Below are 16,245 nucleotides of genomic sequence, written 5' to 3'. Positions count from 1 at the left end.
ATTCACAGGCAATTCACTCCTGACATTATTTTGATGACTTGCAAATGGAAAACCTATTTAAAGAGGATTTGACCCGACGACCTGTGTCAAGGAACATGTCTTTTCAATATTGCCTTTAAAACTGCAAATGAATGATGGCTGGGAAAGTGGAAAAGGTGTCCAAATACGAAACTTTAAAGCTTTTGGAAAAGTGCCGGAAGGAAAGAGACGATGCTTTGCACCGCGAGAATATGATGAGGGAGAAAATGAGACACTATGAGTCTCGAATGAGATCAACCGAAGCGCTTAAACAGAAATTAAAGCAACTGACTTTGGACAACAAGGAGCTGCGGAAACAAGTGAAGGTCCTGCGGGCTGAAATTGGTTTAGAGGCCAGTCCTAAATTTTACGGGAAAACCACCAAGGATATAATCAACGACCTGCACGAGAAGGAGCGCGAGTGCAATTCACTTGTTGAAAAAGCGGGTAAATTAAGTTTGACGATTGATGAAATAACATCTGAACTGGCCAACACCGTGACCTCGAAGACTCTGCTGGAGGACCAGGTCCAGTCCCTGCAACAGAACCTGAAGGACATGACCAACAACCAGCGGCGTCTTCTGAAGCTCTGGGAGGACAAGAAGGCTCAGCGGGAGCAGCTGTCACTGCCCGCCATACCGCAGAGACCCGGGCAAAAGCCGCTGGTGCATAAAGGCGTCCAGACGGAGATGTCCATCAGTTCAAACCAGATATTGCCCACCAACGCATTTGAGACCAAGACCCGCCGAGAGATCGATAAAAGCAGAACCAGTCTGGAAAGACGCAACATCACTTTAGCGAATGGCACTCATCGAGAGAAAAACACTTTCATTCAGAATGAAGCGAAAGGAATACACAACTGATGATTATTATTTCACGAAACATTTTTGTGTCTGTCTACGCGTCATTATGCTGCTCAATGCCTCAACGTACAGCATTCTTTTTTAAATATATAATTTTTAGTATGTTTAAAATTATTAAGCAACAACCTGATTGAAACAACCGAAACATTGAGGACTATATGTTACTGTACCATAATTATTTCTTATGTATCGATCTATTTTTACAGTCTTTTTAGACTGCTGTTTGATGTAATGCCCTCAAAACATTGTGTATAATGAAATGCTGTTTAACATTAAATATAAATGTAATTTATTCATTTTATTCAGATTTTTCCTTTTTAATTAGGATAATGTTGTAATTAAGTGATACAATTAATTATTTAATATTTGTAATGTTGAATAATATGCTTCACAATAGTATTATCTTTTGAAAAGAACAGCTATAAATTTGCGCAGAATTCACATTTCTGGATGGGCTATCTCATTAATGGGATAGTTCACCAAAAATGTAAATTTAGTCAACATTTACTCATCATAAATTCTTTCCAAACCATTATGACCTTTCTGATAACGTTACTCTACAGAACACAGAACAAATTTCGAAGAATGTTGATAACCAAACCTTTTAACGTTACGTTTGACTTCCATTGTATGAACAAAAAAAACACACACATTTCTCAAAATATCTTCTTTTTATGTCCCACAGAATAAAGAAAGTCACATGAGGATGAGCAAATAATGGCGCATTTTTTAATTGTGGGGTGAGCAGCTATCCCTTTAAGTGTGATTGTATTCAGGCAGTAAGTCAGACACATTCGCTGGGGTCCTTATGAGGTCCTTCGAATGTGTGGCGCGGGTAATGTCCACACTTTTGCCATGTTGATATGGGTTTTACTCAAGTGATGCTGAACTGAAATAAGAATGATAAAATGTTTTCTCTGAAACAGAATTCTTGGTTTATAAGAAAGGTAAGGACTGGTTAAATATAAATCGTGTTTAAATAACTGAACGGCAACTAACTAATTAGGAAGTCAGTGTTTAGTCGGCAGTGTATGTAACGTTAAAAGACTTCTGGACATCATCATCATGTAAGTTACTGTTATAGTGACATGTTTTGTGTCTTCTGGTGTCTGTTTATGAAGTGATAGTGTATTTAAGTATATATTAATTGTTTGTGCGTTATTAGAATAAACGTTATTATCGTAGAAAGATTTTGTTTGAGGCTGAAAATATGTATGAAATGTGGCTGTGCTAGACCAGATTCTCATCTCATTTATTTTCAGGTTGTGATATGGAGGGCTGTGGCGAGTATTGCATGGTCAGTGCTTCTCTTGCCAGTGACAACTGCAGTCTTTGTGCTCTTGAGCAGATTCAGCCTTTTTCACCCCATCCAATGGATTTCAGGTGAGGAAACGAGTACGAGTGTCTAACAAAATGCATAATTACAATGCGTTACTGATACTGAGAAGTGCTCGAGTGTGAATTAATTATTTATATAAGCAGTAGTTCTGACTTCAAGGGACATAATACATATTCTAAACCCTCTAAAGCCTGATTAATGAAATGATAGTGAGAAATATTTTTTTGTAACAGGATATTGATTCCTTTATCAGGTTATTGATGTGTTTTATGTTTCGTATCATATTGGATTCATCTGGATTTTATGATCCATATAGTACAATGACATTCTTAGCTTGTAATGTAAGTCAAAGGTATTTGTAACAGTATAACAAGCTGCATATATAAACTACACTCTGTAACCCAAAAATATGTCATCATGATATTTAAATGCTTAGTTTTATTATATATATATATATATATATTAGGGAAAATAAATATGAATATGCATTAATTCATCTCACTCACACAAAAAAAAACACAGATTCAGTATTCCTCAAAATGAATAAAAATAATGCAACTCAGAATATGACGCAAACCTGCAATAATTAAATGTTAAACAACACAAATATCCTTTATGTATTTAATCCGATTCTATTAACCAATGTCTTTGCTTCTGACCTTCGATGATCCAGTTCAACCATACTAAGCAAAAATTACTCTGGACAAACATTTGTGTGTCTTTTTTTATTGCTGAATTGTGTTGAAATTTCTTCTTCTGCATTCTACTGTACGGACGTAAATTTACTTTCCCTTCAGCCTGAGGCTTATTTATTTCACTTTTGGTGTGAAAAGGCTTTTATATTTGCCAAAAATAAAATATAAAAATATATTTGCCAAACAAGCAAGCCCTGTCCAGATTAAAAAGTAATGCAAAAGTAACGTAATGCATTACTTTCCATAAAAAGTAACTAAGTAATGTAATTAGTTACTTTTTTATGGAGTAACGCAATATTGTAATGCATTACTTTTAAAAGTAACTTTCCCCAACACTGCATATAATACTGTATGCTTTATATGGTTGATAGATATCTGAATTGTTCGTTAGTCAGCATCTCAAACATTGGTTACAGATTGCACAAGTCTTCTTGCGGCCTCAAGCACCATCTTTTCCCTTGTGGTGCTGTGTGGGGTGGTTCTGATAACTGGCTTTTTTAACCTGGAGTTCTACACTTGTGAGTAGATTTGTCTTTTATGGATGTGCAAAATCATCACATTTGCTATTATTGCGTTGTAATAAAATTTATGCAGATTACTTATTTCACTCTTTGTGTTTGCTTAAGTGGTTCCCTCTATTCCATGTTCACGCATGGCTCTCCTGGGGACGGTGCTCCACCCTCGACAGTGTGTTCATTCTTTGGTCTACTGCACCATGGGCATGCTGGTAATGTGGTGCGCTTCTGTTACCATCGGTGGACGTTACAGCACTCTAGGAACTACCTGCAGGCAAAGCGAGAGGTGGGTTATGACCTGAATCTGTTTGACCCACATACAATGACCCGTCGTTGTGCTCAGAGGATCGGGTTTCATTAATTGCATTCTAGGCACTGCGGCTCTTTTGACCCCAGACAAAGAGATTGACACTCATACAGTTTTCTTAAGTTGTTTTAAGTAACTCTGTGAGTAATCTTATCTCAAAATTACCAGGAGGTCAGTCTTACCCTAATATAGGCCAAGAGCACCTCTAAAATAAAGATTAAATGTTGTCTCTGTCTGTGTTTGTTTTTTAATGACATACTTTTTTGTTTTATGAAAATTCTAACAATATGTGAATAATAACGGTTATTTTTTGTTTGCTTCTGTAGTGGTGAAGTAGTGAGGGTTTCATTAATTGCATTCTAGGCACTGCGGCTCTTTTGACCCCAGACAAAGAGATTGACACTCATACAGTTTTCTTAAGTTGTTTTAAGTAACTCTGTGAGTAATCTTATCTCAAAATTACCAGGAGGTCAGTCTTACCCTAATATAGGCCAAGAGCACCTCTAAAATAAAGATTAAATGTTGTCTCTGTCTGTGTTTGTTTTTTAATGACATACTTTTTTGTTTTATGAAAATTCTAACAGTATGTGAATAATAACGGTCCCTTATTTTTTGTTTGCTTCTGTAGTGGTGAAGTAGTGACCTGTCTGAATGAGTATCATCTCTTTATTCTCCTGGCTGGGGCCTTCATGGGATACAGTCATAGTTTCTTGGGAGTGGTTCAAAATATGTACTATGTGTCCTTTCAGCCCATACAAGTAAGTGTTTGGCTATTGTATTCAGATTAGTTGCTAAATGTTACACGTATTGGTTAATATTATTATTATTTTTTTTTATGGGCGATTCCAATATCTTTGAGAGCAGGCAGATGGCCGATATGATATATATACAGTGGCATTCAAAAGTTTGGGAACCCCTTGCAGAATCTGTGAGAATGTGAATAATTTTAACAAAGTAAGAGAGATCATACAAAATGCATGTTATTTTTTATTTAGTACTAAATTAAGTAAGATATTTCACATAAAAGATGTTTACATTTAGACAACAAGACAAAAAAAAATAGCTGAAATTATTAAAATAACCCCATTCAAAAGTCTGGGAACCCTTGGTTCTTAATACTGTGTGTGGTTACCTGGATGATACACAACTGTTTTCTTTTTTTTTTTTTTTGTGATGGTTGTTCATGGGTCCCTTGTTTGTTCTGAACAGTTAAACTGAGCACTGTTCTTCAGAAAAATCCTCCAGGTCCTGCAGATTCTTCAGTTTTCCACCATCTTTTGCATATTTGAACCCTTTCCAGCAGTGAATGTATGATTTTGAGATCCATCTTTTCACACTGAGGACAATTGAGGGACTCAAAACACAACTATTAAAAAAGGTTCAAACATTCACTGATTCTCCAGAAGGAAACACGTTGCATTAAGAGCTGGGGGGTGAAAACCTTTGAACAGGATGAAGATGTCCAAATTTTGTTGAAATGTCATTTTTTTCCACGTAGTACTGCCCTTTGGAAGCAAGTAAAATTATTCACATTTTCACAGATTCTGCAAGGGGTTCCCAAACTATCGCATGCCACTGTATGATATCACGCTGTTTAATTTAAAGGGATAGTTCACCCCATGATTTACTCACCCTCAAGGCATCTTAGGTGTATATGACTTGCTTCTTTCAGACAAATACAATCAGAGTGATATTAAAAAATGTCCTGGCTTTTCCAAACTTTATACTGGCAGTCAATGAGGGTCGAGATTTTGATGCCCAAAAACATGCGTCCATCCATCCATCATAAAGTGCTCCACACGGCTCTGGCGGGTTAATAAAGGCCTTTTGAAGTGAAGCGATGTTCTTGTTTAAGAAAAATATCCATATTACTTTATAACTTTATAAACTGTAATCTCTAGCTTCTGCCAACTGTCAAATGCGTGTTCATTCCAGCAGATGGATTCCGTAGGACGTAGGAGGATTTTGATATAATCCAAGAGGATACTGGTTTTCCTTTGCTGTAAACAAAACTTGGTTCTCACGAGACTAGCATATTCTCACATTATTAACCCCCTGGAGCTGTGTGGAGCACTTTTTATGACGGATGGGTGCACTTTTTTGGGCTTCAAAATCTCGACCACCATTTCACTGCCATTATAAAGCTTGGAAGAGCCAGGACATTTTTTTTTTAATATAAATCTGACTATTCGTCAGAAAGAAAAAAATCATATACACCTAGGATGGCTTAAGGATGGCTTAAGGGTGAGTAAATCTTGGGGTAATTTTCATTTTTGGGTGAACTGTCCCTTTAGGGATTGTATATAACACATGCAAACAAATTGCTGCATGTAATTTATATTTATTTTGCATGATTTAGTCAAATAATTAGAAATAGAAATATTTTGAAAAAGAAATTTGTTTGAGAAAAATAATTAGGAAAACTAGAATCATGAAGTTCATCCTTCAGAAGGGTGGTAGGTTCAATCACAATCCTGTCAAAAAAAAAGTCGTGCTTCTGACTCTTATCAGCCAATGATGGGTAATTTAAAGGGGTCATATGATGCTGCTAAAAAGAACATTATTTTGTGTATTTGGTGTAATGAAATGTTTATGCGGTTTAGAGTTAAAAAAACACATTATTTTCCACATACTGTACATTATTGTTTCTCCTCTATGCCCCGCCTTTTTGAAACGCGTGATTTTTACAAAGCTCATCGTTCTGAAAAAGCGAGGTGTGCTGTGATTGGCCAGCTATCCAATGCGTTGTGATTGGCCGAATACCTCAAGCGTGAGACGGAAATGTTACGCTCCTCACATACTGTTGATGCCATGTCCCGGCCGGAGCGACGAGACAAAAACATTAAAACCCATTACAAACGAGGCATTTGATGCATCCAGTGGGGACATAACCAAGAGCTTGTAACACTCCAAAGAGAAAGGAAAAATTGAAATCGCATCATATGACCCCTTTAAAAAATGCAAAGTGCTGACTAATACCATGACAGTATATCAGTCCACCGCTAGTCTATACTGTATATACCATATTTATTTGTAAAATGTCTTGTAGTATGATTGAATGAGAAATAGCTAAATCATTAATGCTTTCATTAATAATTTATCAGTGCAAATCTCTTTTGTCCCTCCCACATTGGTTGTGAAGCAATACAAATATCCGCGGTTCAAGGGCTGTCTGCCAATGGTGGTGAAGTGCAGTGTTATTCAGGCCTTATATTCAGCCAGGAATTTTGCTGCTTTCTATTTCTTTTTTGGTAAGTTATATTTATGATCAGAGATGCATCCTCTAATAATTGTCTGTTTTCCTGCTAGATTCTCTTCAAATGTTGTTTTATTTTTAAATGTTGGTTCTTAGGGTATGCTCCTAAGACCTGGATCTCCAGCACACTTAATCTACAGATAGACAGGTCAGATTTGGAACTAAAGTCTACCAAAACCTGAGTGTTTACCTAATGTGAACTAAAGCAGCATAAACCCATATTCAAGTAACTCTTTCTTTCCAATATTTGTAACTCTTTATATCCCTTTTGTAACTTTATAGTTCTCTCCAACCACTGGATTCATTGACTGGACTTCTAGACCTCTCCCTCCTTTACCACCTGTCAATCAGTGGCACTTTCCTGTACCTAACCTGGTATCTCACTGTGCTTCTCTTCAGGATTTATGTCACAGAGGTACTTAAATGTGAAGGTTTCACTGTGGGATATATCAAAGCAACTGACATTTATGTAGTACCTGTTTTGAAAATGATCCTGATGGCTGGTTGTGCATCTTCAGGCCTACAGTTTTCCAGTGCAGTCCACATTTACTGAGGATGCAGAACAGAGTCTTCCCAAAGTTTTGGCTGAGAAGAACACTTTAGTCATGAAGGTTAGAGATTTTTCCTTTATTTTTCAGAAAAAAATTTTTTTTAAATTGTTATCTCTAGGCTTATGGAAATTAATGAAATCTTAAGTTTCAGAAATAAAAATGTATATTCCATATAGAAATTTTCTAAGTTAAAGGGGTGGTTGACTGTTTTTTTTTATAGGCTTGATTGTGTTTATGGGGTGCAGTCTAACATGTGTTAATGCTTCGTTTGTTAAAAAACGCATTATTTTTCACATAATTTACCTTTATTCCACACCGCTCTGTCCCTTCTCCTCTGAACGCGCTGATAATTTCTTGCTTTTATGAAACCCCTCCAGCGTTAGCGTAGCGTAGCCTCTAGCGTATGTCTAAACGTCCCGCCCCTCAACATAGCGGCATGTGCTCCGGTTGTATTGTAAACAGTGACGTCCTCTATATTGCTTATCAATTTGAGCCCAATTGAGACACAGAGGATATTAGTGAAGAGTATCGTGCAGAACCTGTGCAAGCAAGGCTTTTAATGGTAGGCCTAAGATTTTTGTTTGTTGTTGTCTCATACTTTTAGATACGCTGTTATTTGTAAATGCTACTGCTTCTGTTAGCTTTTAATATACGGTTTTATTCTGATTAAAGCTTTAATACAGTTCGGCAACCGCACGCATAGCTATAGTATGTGAAAATAAGTGTATTCACTGAGCCGATTATCTGAATGAGAGAGAGAGAGAGAGAGATGCAGAGCGTGTGCAGAGCAGGGCGAGGCCAGGAACAGGATGAGAACGCTGCTTTAGAACATTCTTGACGTAACGGACCCGGGAAGTAACTTGTTGTAGTCCCTTACCAGTCGTTTTTGTAGGCATTAAACTGCCAGAATTTTAAAAGACGATATCTCCGTTTGCGTTGAACTTTCAGCTTCGTAACTTTGCAGATATTGTTTATGATCAAACATCAACATTACACACTAACTAACATTAAAAAAGTGAAATCGCAATCAACCACCCCTTTAAACTTACCTGTTAAATACTGCTTTTTGTGAGTGCAACCTCTAAAATTTATTATAAAAAGGTAGGTAGTGTAAGGGAAACAGGTCAATTTAGCTCAAAGGGAATCGTTTAAGATTTTATAGGGAATTTGGACAGAATCACTGTTTTATGGCTGATCACTGAGTCGGCCAGCGATTCATTGAACGAGCCGTATAACATAAATTCTGCATGGATATTAATATCCAAAATATAGTGAAATCACTATTTATTAGCACAGTAACAAGATCGGCAGTTTAAAACTTAACTAATATAAACTAATCTAACACACAAACACACGCACTCACACATTCATACAAGTTGCAGGAAGAGAGAAAGTGAGGGAAGAATGAGTTTGAGAGAATGAAAATGTGAAATCCCAAGTTTACAGCAATATGTGCAATTGCATAGACCTGAACAACCATCAGTCACTTAATTAACCCTTGAATTGAGTTCTTCAATGAGGTTAAAATTTATATTGAATGCACCAGTTCAGCTAGAATCTGGAGGTACTTGCGTCTCTCAGACTCTGGGGAACACGAAACTCTCAACGGAAAAGAAAATAAATTAAAGTAGAAGAATAGAAGTAACGAGACTAGATGGGTTTTCTCCTCATGGTTTTAGAGGAGCTGCTGGTGTGTAAGCCAGAGCACGCTCAAAGAGCGCTAAAAAGCAGCGTCAACGCGGTGGCAAAAAGGCAAGGAAAGCACTAAAAGCATGACTAAAGGCTAGAAGCATAATTTGATGGTGTCCTGAGTATTTAAACCGGGCTGTGGGACACCTCCCAAATGGTGTCTTGACCAATTAGATATTGTCTTTGCTTGGGGTGTTGTATGTTTCTCCTCCCAATTCATAAATCAAATGTTATCTTATCAGTCACATGGTCCGAATTTTCCCGATCTTGCAGAGTATAATTTTGGACATGATTTCTATAACAAGAATATGATACATTTGACAAAGAATTGATTGGAAGAAACGTTTCAAGCAAGAAGATTCAAACACACACATGCTAAACATGAATATGAACCCTTAAGCCAGGGCTGTCCAAACTTGGTCCTGGAGGGCCTGCAGAGTTTAGCTCCAACCCTAAAGTTTCCGTGCCGTTCTGTGAAGACCAGAGAGGTTAAAAGGTCTCCTAAGGAATCTCAGTCTGGTTCTTGTCCTCTAGGTGGGGGGGAAGTCAGTCCAAAGAGCTCGTGATCGTGATTACTATCATAGATTTACATGTGATGGTCATGCTGTGCATCTCTTTGACCATCAATCTTGCTTACTTGCCCCAAAATTGACAATCTCCTTCCTAAGTTGTTCTTTTGTGTTAATGTTGCAAGCTGTTCTGTGAAAGAGTTGGTTGGTTAGGCTTGCTTCAGACTGGCTGGCGCTAGGATCTGATTTACGAACATCCTGTCATCTTGGGCCTTTCTGTGGAATTCGGCTCCTCGTGTTTCAACCATGTTCTTGATCGAATCTTAAATTGGCTGATTTGGTCTGATACCCTACAGTAGTCATCATCAAAAACTGAAAAAGTCATAAAATCATTGGTCAAAGTGTGCTGAAACCCTGAAAACGGATCCTAAATGTCATTGATTCCTGTTTAAAGATATTATAGTTTCTTAACTGATTAACTGACTTTCACAGTTTTTGGCTCTACAAGACCTGGCTCTGTTATCACAACATTCTCTCTCACGCAGACTAGAAGTCTTCAGTCTGAGTCAGCCAGGTACAAACTAAATACTTGCAGAGAACTCTAAACTCAGTACTTTCATGACTGCTAAACTAATGTAACCTGCATATGTACGTAGGTGGTCACGCTCATAACTGGAATGCCATCAGTAGGGAATGTCTGTCTTTACTAAGTGAGCTGACACAGAGACTGGTGGCTCATCAGGATGCGGTTGCCTCTAACGGCCGAGTCAAGTCTCAGTCTGCCAGCAGTGACACCAGATCAGCCTCTTCAAGCAGCTCAGGTAAGGCTGCTTCGATAATGTCCAACAAAGGCAAATCTGATCCCAAATCTGAACATAAGTCTAGTACTGCCCTTGATAACATACAAGAGGAATCATATTGCTCCAGAGAGAGATTTTATTTTTCCTGTTTTATCTGTAGTGGTGTCAGGAACAGAGGACATTGCTGAGACCCCTCGACTCAGTGTCCCGCTAAGGACCCCTGGTTCAGTCTTCAAGTCATCGGTGGGGGGTGCGAACAGCGCTTTGACGGCTCCTTTCACCCCAGATGTGGACAGCCCTTTCTCTTCCCCTGCTATTCGACGTCTGGTTGGCCAACAGGATCCCCAGTCTCCCTGCTTTGGTACAGTACAAAGCCCCCATATCATGAGGAGAGGGCCCAAACCGTGGAGTGCCTCCACAGGTGAGAAAGCAAGACTAAAACTATCACTATGAATTTTGAATCATTGTTTGCAAAAAATATTAATAATAAAGTTTGAAGATTTCTAATAATAAATATAATAATTTTTACAACACGTAAAAGGTTATATATACAACATTCATTTTAAATTAATTTTACCCTTTTTATAATTTTTTTTTTTTTTACTGAAATTAATTTTAAATGCAATTAGCTACTATTTAACATTTATATTATTACTTGTTTTTAATGTTTTGTTGTTTGTTTTTGTTTGTAGGCATTTATTTTTGTATGTGGTTTTGTAAAATAATTCTTATGGTATCCCTGTGTTTATAAATCTTTGTGAAAAGCATGTACACATTTGTTAACAATAATGTATACTCTGATATCTAGTTTATTTCTTTGTTCTCATTTCAGAGTCACAATCCAGTGGCAGTCCTCCTGCGTCCCCTGCCACTGTTCCTAGTCCTCCTGCAGCCAGTCAGAAACCCAGCTTCCTGGCCCAGTGGCTACAGAACAGGAGAGAGCAGGTAACATCTTCATCTTATCACACATGACCTGTAAATGAATCCTTTATTTTTTCATAGTGTTTTCTTGGTTTCCAAGCGTGTGTATCCATAGGAACCAAAACAGACAAGCTTTTGAGTGTCCAGTTCGGTTGCTGGGGAAAAAGGCAGTTCACGTTTCAGTGTGATACCATTACATGGCCTAGAGACACCTGTTAACTCATGTTCCTGTCATACTCTCAGTTGTTCTGCTCAGGTTAAAAGCTTTTTGGCAAAGCGGGTGCTGATAATGTATTTATTTAACAAGGTAAGGTTAAGCATGCATTAGCTGAATGAAGGATCTGTCTACAGCTGTATGTTGCATGCTCCCACAACAGATTTTTAGTTACAGGAATTATTAATGCATGTGTCTAGATTCTGCCCATGTTTAAATTAACACCAACATCATTAGTCTCCCCTGTCCCTCTGGTTTTATTTCTGTCTAAGGTTGTGTGTATAGATTGTAGAGTCAGATTATAGTGACCCAGTTTACACACAGTTTAAATAAATAAAAGCATGGAATTTTGCATGCTTTATAAGTTTTACTTTATACAAAATCAGTTCAATCTTTATCCACTAATGTTGCAGAGTATTAAATAATATTGGAGAAACTGGAGATAAACTGGGTCTGTAACTACATAACTGGTTCCTCGTTTCTCTCTCACTGGGCTGTCGGGGGTGAAGGGCTTCTGAAATAATTTTAACTTTATATATATATAATTTCCTAAATTTCAAGGTCACTGCTTAGTCCTATTTGAAGTTGTCCTAAGCATATTTCATTAATTGTATTCTGAAGCACAGTACAAAAAAACTTAAATTAGATACTTGAAAAAGAACTCTGATCAAAATTAGAGAACGTTTACAGATTTACTTCCAAGGTTTACGTTGACACTAATTCAAGTCCCCCCAAAATTCTGGTCGTCTATGTAAGACAATTGCACGAGAGGACAGGATAATGCGTAGACTCTCAATGAGGAATCGGTTCAACACTGCAGCTAGAATTGCTGGCCAGTTCAGCGCTGAACAGGGTGAGGATCTGTCTCGGCATACAGAGTCTCAATGAAAGTCCGCTCTGTAGTGACGAAGCCTCTCATTAGCAGACAATCAAAAAGCTAAGCTCACCTTTGCTGAGGAGCATGTTGTTTGAAGAGGCGAACTGGTACAAAGTTCACTTTAGTGATGAGAGCGAGTTTAATTTGTTTGGGTCTGATGGGAAACTTTTGTTCAGCATCAAACTGAGGAAAGACTAAACCCAAAGTGTGTAAAGAAGTCAGTGAAAGATGGAGGAGGAAGTGTCATGGTTTGGGGGATGTTTTCTGCAGCAGGACTTGGGCCTCTTCTACAGCTACATGGCAGGGTGAATGCAAATGTTTATCAGAACCTCCTTGAGCAACATGCGGTTCCTTCCATCCGTTTATTGCCCAAAAAAATTTTCATGCAAGACAATGCCACCGTCACACTGCAAAACAGGTAAAGCAGTTCCTTGAAGCTAAGAACATTGAAATAATGAAATGGCTGGGCAAGAGTCCTGATTTAAAGACACCTTAAAATCTCTGCAAAATCCTTGGGGACAAAGTTATGGCTAAGAAATCCACCCTGCTCCTGGGGACCAACTTTCCTGCAGAGTTCAGCTCCATCCCTAATCAAACACACCTGAACCAGCTAATCAAGGTCTTCAGGATCACTTAAAGTCACAGGCCAGGTGTGTTGAAGCAGGTTGGAAAGAAACTTTGCAAGACAGTCGCGTCTGAAAACTCTAAAATGCTGCCTTCGGAGGCAGCGTTCCAAGGCAGGAAGGCATCAAGGCATGTCTGAATCCAAATTCTGCTTTACTTCCTGTCTCCAGAGGTACCTTCTTCTGATCGAATTTTGAAGGCAGCATAGATGTATCCTCCACTGCCTTTGATATCCCACAATCCTGTGCGTTCCATTCCGTGACGGTTGAGCTAAAAAATAAAGATGGCGTCTGAAAGTTGCGTTTGGTGGTCAGTTTGTATGTAAATGTATATTTCTGACTAAATTGTTGTACTTTTGATGTTATTTCTAGCGAGAAATCCGTTTTATAGTAATTAAATGTGACCCTGGACCACAAAACCAGTCATATAATGGTCAATTTTTCGAAATTGAGATTTATACATCATTTGAAAGCTGAATAAATAAGCTTTCCATATAGGACAATATTTGGCTGAGATACAACTATTTGAAAATCTGGAATCTGAGGGTGCAAAAAAATCCAAATATTGAGAAAATCGCCTTTAAAGTTGTCCAAATGAAGTTCTTAGCAGTGCATTTTTTATAGTTTTAATATATTTACAGTAGGAAATTTACAAAATATCTTCATGGAATAGGATCTTTACTTAATATACTAATGATTTTTGGCATAAAAGAAAAATCAGTAATTTTGACCCATACAATGTATTTTTGGCTATTGCTACAAATGTACCCCAGCAACTTAAGACTGGTTTTGTGGTCCAGGGTCACAAATATTCGTTTAGTTATCACAAAAACTCGTTCTATTTTGTTGTAGATCATTAAACCGTTACACTGCCTCAGAAGCCTGTCCGAAAACAGTTTCATGAGGTGCCTTCGTGCAAAAACGCTGTCTGCAAAGTCATTGCCTCATACAGCAGCAAGTCAGCTGCCTAAGTTTTCGGATGCAGCCCGTGTGTCCCCAGGAGCAGGGTTGAAGGCCTATGCACTACAGTCGCAGAACTGTGGAAGAGACTGGAAGAAGAGTGGACCTAGATCACACCAGTGCAGTGTGAGAAACTAGCATATCCTGCGGCCGCAGATGTGCTGAAGTCATTCAAAGCTGGGGCCTCTACACTTCCTACTAATTTCTGACAGCTGTAACCATTAAAAATTTTTAGTTGTAATCTTTCGTGCTACAGTGGTTACTGTTCTCTAATTTTGATCACTGTTTTCCACAAAATAAAGGTTTTTGTTGAAATGCCTGGGTTTTGTCAAACCTACAGCTAATATTCCTTTATATTTTGAGCAATGAAGATTGACAATATTTCAGAAAAAATCAAGAATGAATAGATTCTCTAATTATGATCTCCACTGCATCTTCTTGCATGTGTCAAATCACAGTATTCTTACAATAGAAAGTGCTTTTCAGTTATGTGAAAATTATTACATTATTTTAGACGAGAAATAAATTAATTCACTTTTATAATTTATATATATATATATATATATATAAATAAGCTTGGTACCCAATGTCTGAAGTTGTTTTTCCCCCCATAGTCAAATATTTTCTTCTAATGTACAGCTTCCAGAAGCCTCTAGCCAAGCTCTGTTTGCTGACAGCCAGGCTCATATCTGGGCTCTCCAAGGTCAGAAAATAGTAACTAACTTTTCAGAAATGCCATCTTACATGTATATTTGTTTGAATAATTTATTTTGCCTTTTGTTACTTCTGTTTTTAAGGACTATCGCATCTGGTGGCAGCCTCTTTCTCTGAGGATCAGTTTGGAGTTGTGCAGACCACATTACCCAATATTCTTAGCTGCTTGGTAGTCTTGCTAGAGGTAAAACAAAAGTCATTTTTCCACAAGTGTTAAAACTGATAGTCTAGGAATCAAAATGGAGACAACAAGCTGATTCCTTTGGTTAATCTTGCATTTTTAATTATAGGCTGTTGACAGACACTTCAAACTGCCACATGCCTCCAGCAAACCTGTGAGGACTATCTGCAGTATGGGAGATTCCACCTACAAAACTCTAAGGTTTTTGCTGAGGGCTGTGCTGAAGACCACCATCTACAAGATAACTACCACTTTTGGAGAGCACTTAAAGCAAGTCCCGTTGTTATTTGCAGTAATGTCTTTCTGAGAAAAAATAAAACAAGGTTTTGGGAACCTGCTGTATTTAATAAAATACATGTTTATCCTCAATCATATTGTTAATTTTCTTTGTTTACAGTGCTGTGAATATTTCAACAGAACATAGAAAAAGGCTTCAGCAGTTCTTGGAATTCAAGGATTAATGCGACACACAACATCATCTTCTCAATACCTTTGGGTATGTGTGTGTGAGGAGACCAAGAGACAATATGCTGCTTATTCGAAAGGTCTGATATTTGGGGGATTAGTGCTGTATGCCACTCAAGGCCTTACTTTACAGCCAAGTGCTGCACTTTATTTCCCATTGAAATCCCAGTCACATTCTAAGTAACATTTGCATATTCCTTATACATAACAATCATTCACATAATCTGGGAATTTTGTTTGTGTGTATGTACCTGCGTACTAGAATGTGATGAGACTTCAAAATCATGGTGGGGACTTGAGTAAACGTTTAAAGGAACACTCCACTATTGTTGAAAATAGGCTCATTTTCCAACTCCCCTAGAGTTAAACAGTTGAGTTTTACCGTTTTCGAATCCATTCAGCCGATCTCCGGGCCTGGCTGTAGCACTTTTAGCTTAGCTTAGCATAGATAATTGAATCTGATTAGACCGTTAGCATCTCGCTCAAAAATGACCAAAGAGTTTCTATATTTTTCCTATTTAAAACTTGACACTTCTGTAGGTACATTGTGTACTAAGACCAACGGAAAATGAAAAGTTGCGATTTTCTAGGCCGATATGGCTAGGAACTATACTCATTCCGGCGTAATGATCAAGGAACTTTGCTGCCGTACCATGGGTGCAGCAGGCGCAATGATATTACGCAGCGCCTGAAAATAGGCTAACTTCCGTCAACATAACCAACTACACAAACTTAGTGCTTAGTAATG

The 16,245-nt window shown here is 37.9% G+C and overlaps 3 protein-coding genes across 4 annotated transcripts in view; all 3 read left to right on the top strand.

Annotated features, from left to right (window-relative positions):
• The first annotated feature begins 52 nt into the window (after window positions 1-52).
• On the top strand, window positions 53-1,112 carry LOC107688549 (uncharacterized). The gene has a single exon (XM_016486244.1). The coding sequence runs from the start codon at window positions 132-134 to the stop codon at window positions 879-881; it is 750 nt and encodes a 249-aa protein (XP_016341730.1). The 5' UTR covers window positions 53-131; the 3' UTR covers window positions 882-1,112.
• A 560-nt stretch (window positions 1,113-1,672) lies between these two features.
• LOC107688508 (nucleoporin NDC1-like) lies at window positions 1,673-15,600 on the top strand. 2 transcript variants are annotated; one of them, XM_016486194.1, is made up of 18 exons: window positions 1,673-1,828; window positions 2,144-2,264; window positions 3,332-3,433; window positions 3,542-3,716; window positions 4,366-4,495; window positions 6,880-6,988; window positions 7,090-7,141; window positions 7,276-7,408; window positions 7,512-7,604; window positions 10,235-10,316; window positions 10,399-10,563; window positions 10,703-10,963; window positions 11,375-11,487; window positions 11,720-11,770; window positions 14,777-14,840; window positions 14,935-15,035; window positions 15,142-15,302; window positions 15,430-15,600. In XM_016486194.1, exons 1-18 carry the CDS (start codon window positions 1,790-1,792, stop codon window positions 15,491-15,493), a joined length of 2,016 nt encoding a protein of 671 aa, XP_016341680.1. In that variant the 5' UTR covers window positions 1,673-1,789; the 3' UTR covers window positions 15,494-15,600. The 2 variants fall into 2 exon arrangements, with proteins under 2 accessions (XP_016341680.1, XP_016341681.1); XM_016486195.1 differs by lacking the exon at window positions 11,720-11,770.
• The window catches only part of LOC107688509 (zinc finger protein GLIS3-like), a 35,563-nt gene continuing 31,642 nt past the window's right edge, over window positions 12,325-16,245 (top strand). The window contains exon 1 of the mRNA XM_016486198.1: window positions 12,325-12,914. Coding sequence (XP_016341684.1) covers window positions 12,800-12,914 — 115 coding nt within the window. The 5' untranslated portion in view covers window positions 12,325-12,799. The remainder of the gene's footprint in view (window positions 12,915-16,245) is intronic.

This window comes from Sinocyclocheilus anshuiensis, unplaced genomic scaffold (genome assembly GCF_001515605.1).
Source record: "Sinocyclocheilus anshuiensis isolate Anshui unplaced genomic scaffold, SAMN03320099.WGS_v1.1 scaffold329, whole genome shotgun sequence".
In the NCBI taxonomy this organism is placed as follows: Eukaryota; Metazoa; Chordata; class Actinopteri; order Cypriniformes; family Cyprinidae; genus Sinocyclocheilus; species Sinocyclocheilus anshuiensis.
Note: the sequence above shows the minus strand (reverse complement) of the source record. Positions and strands in the feature narration are given on the sequence as shown.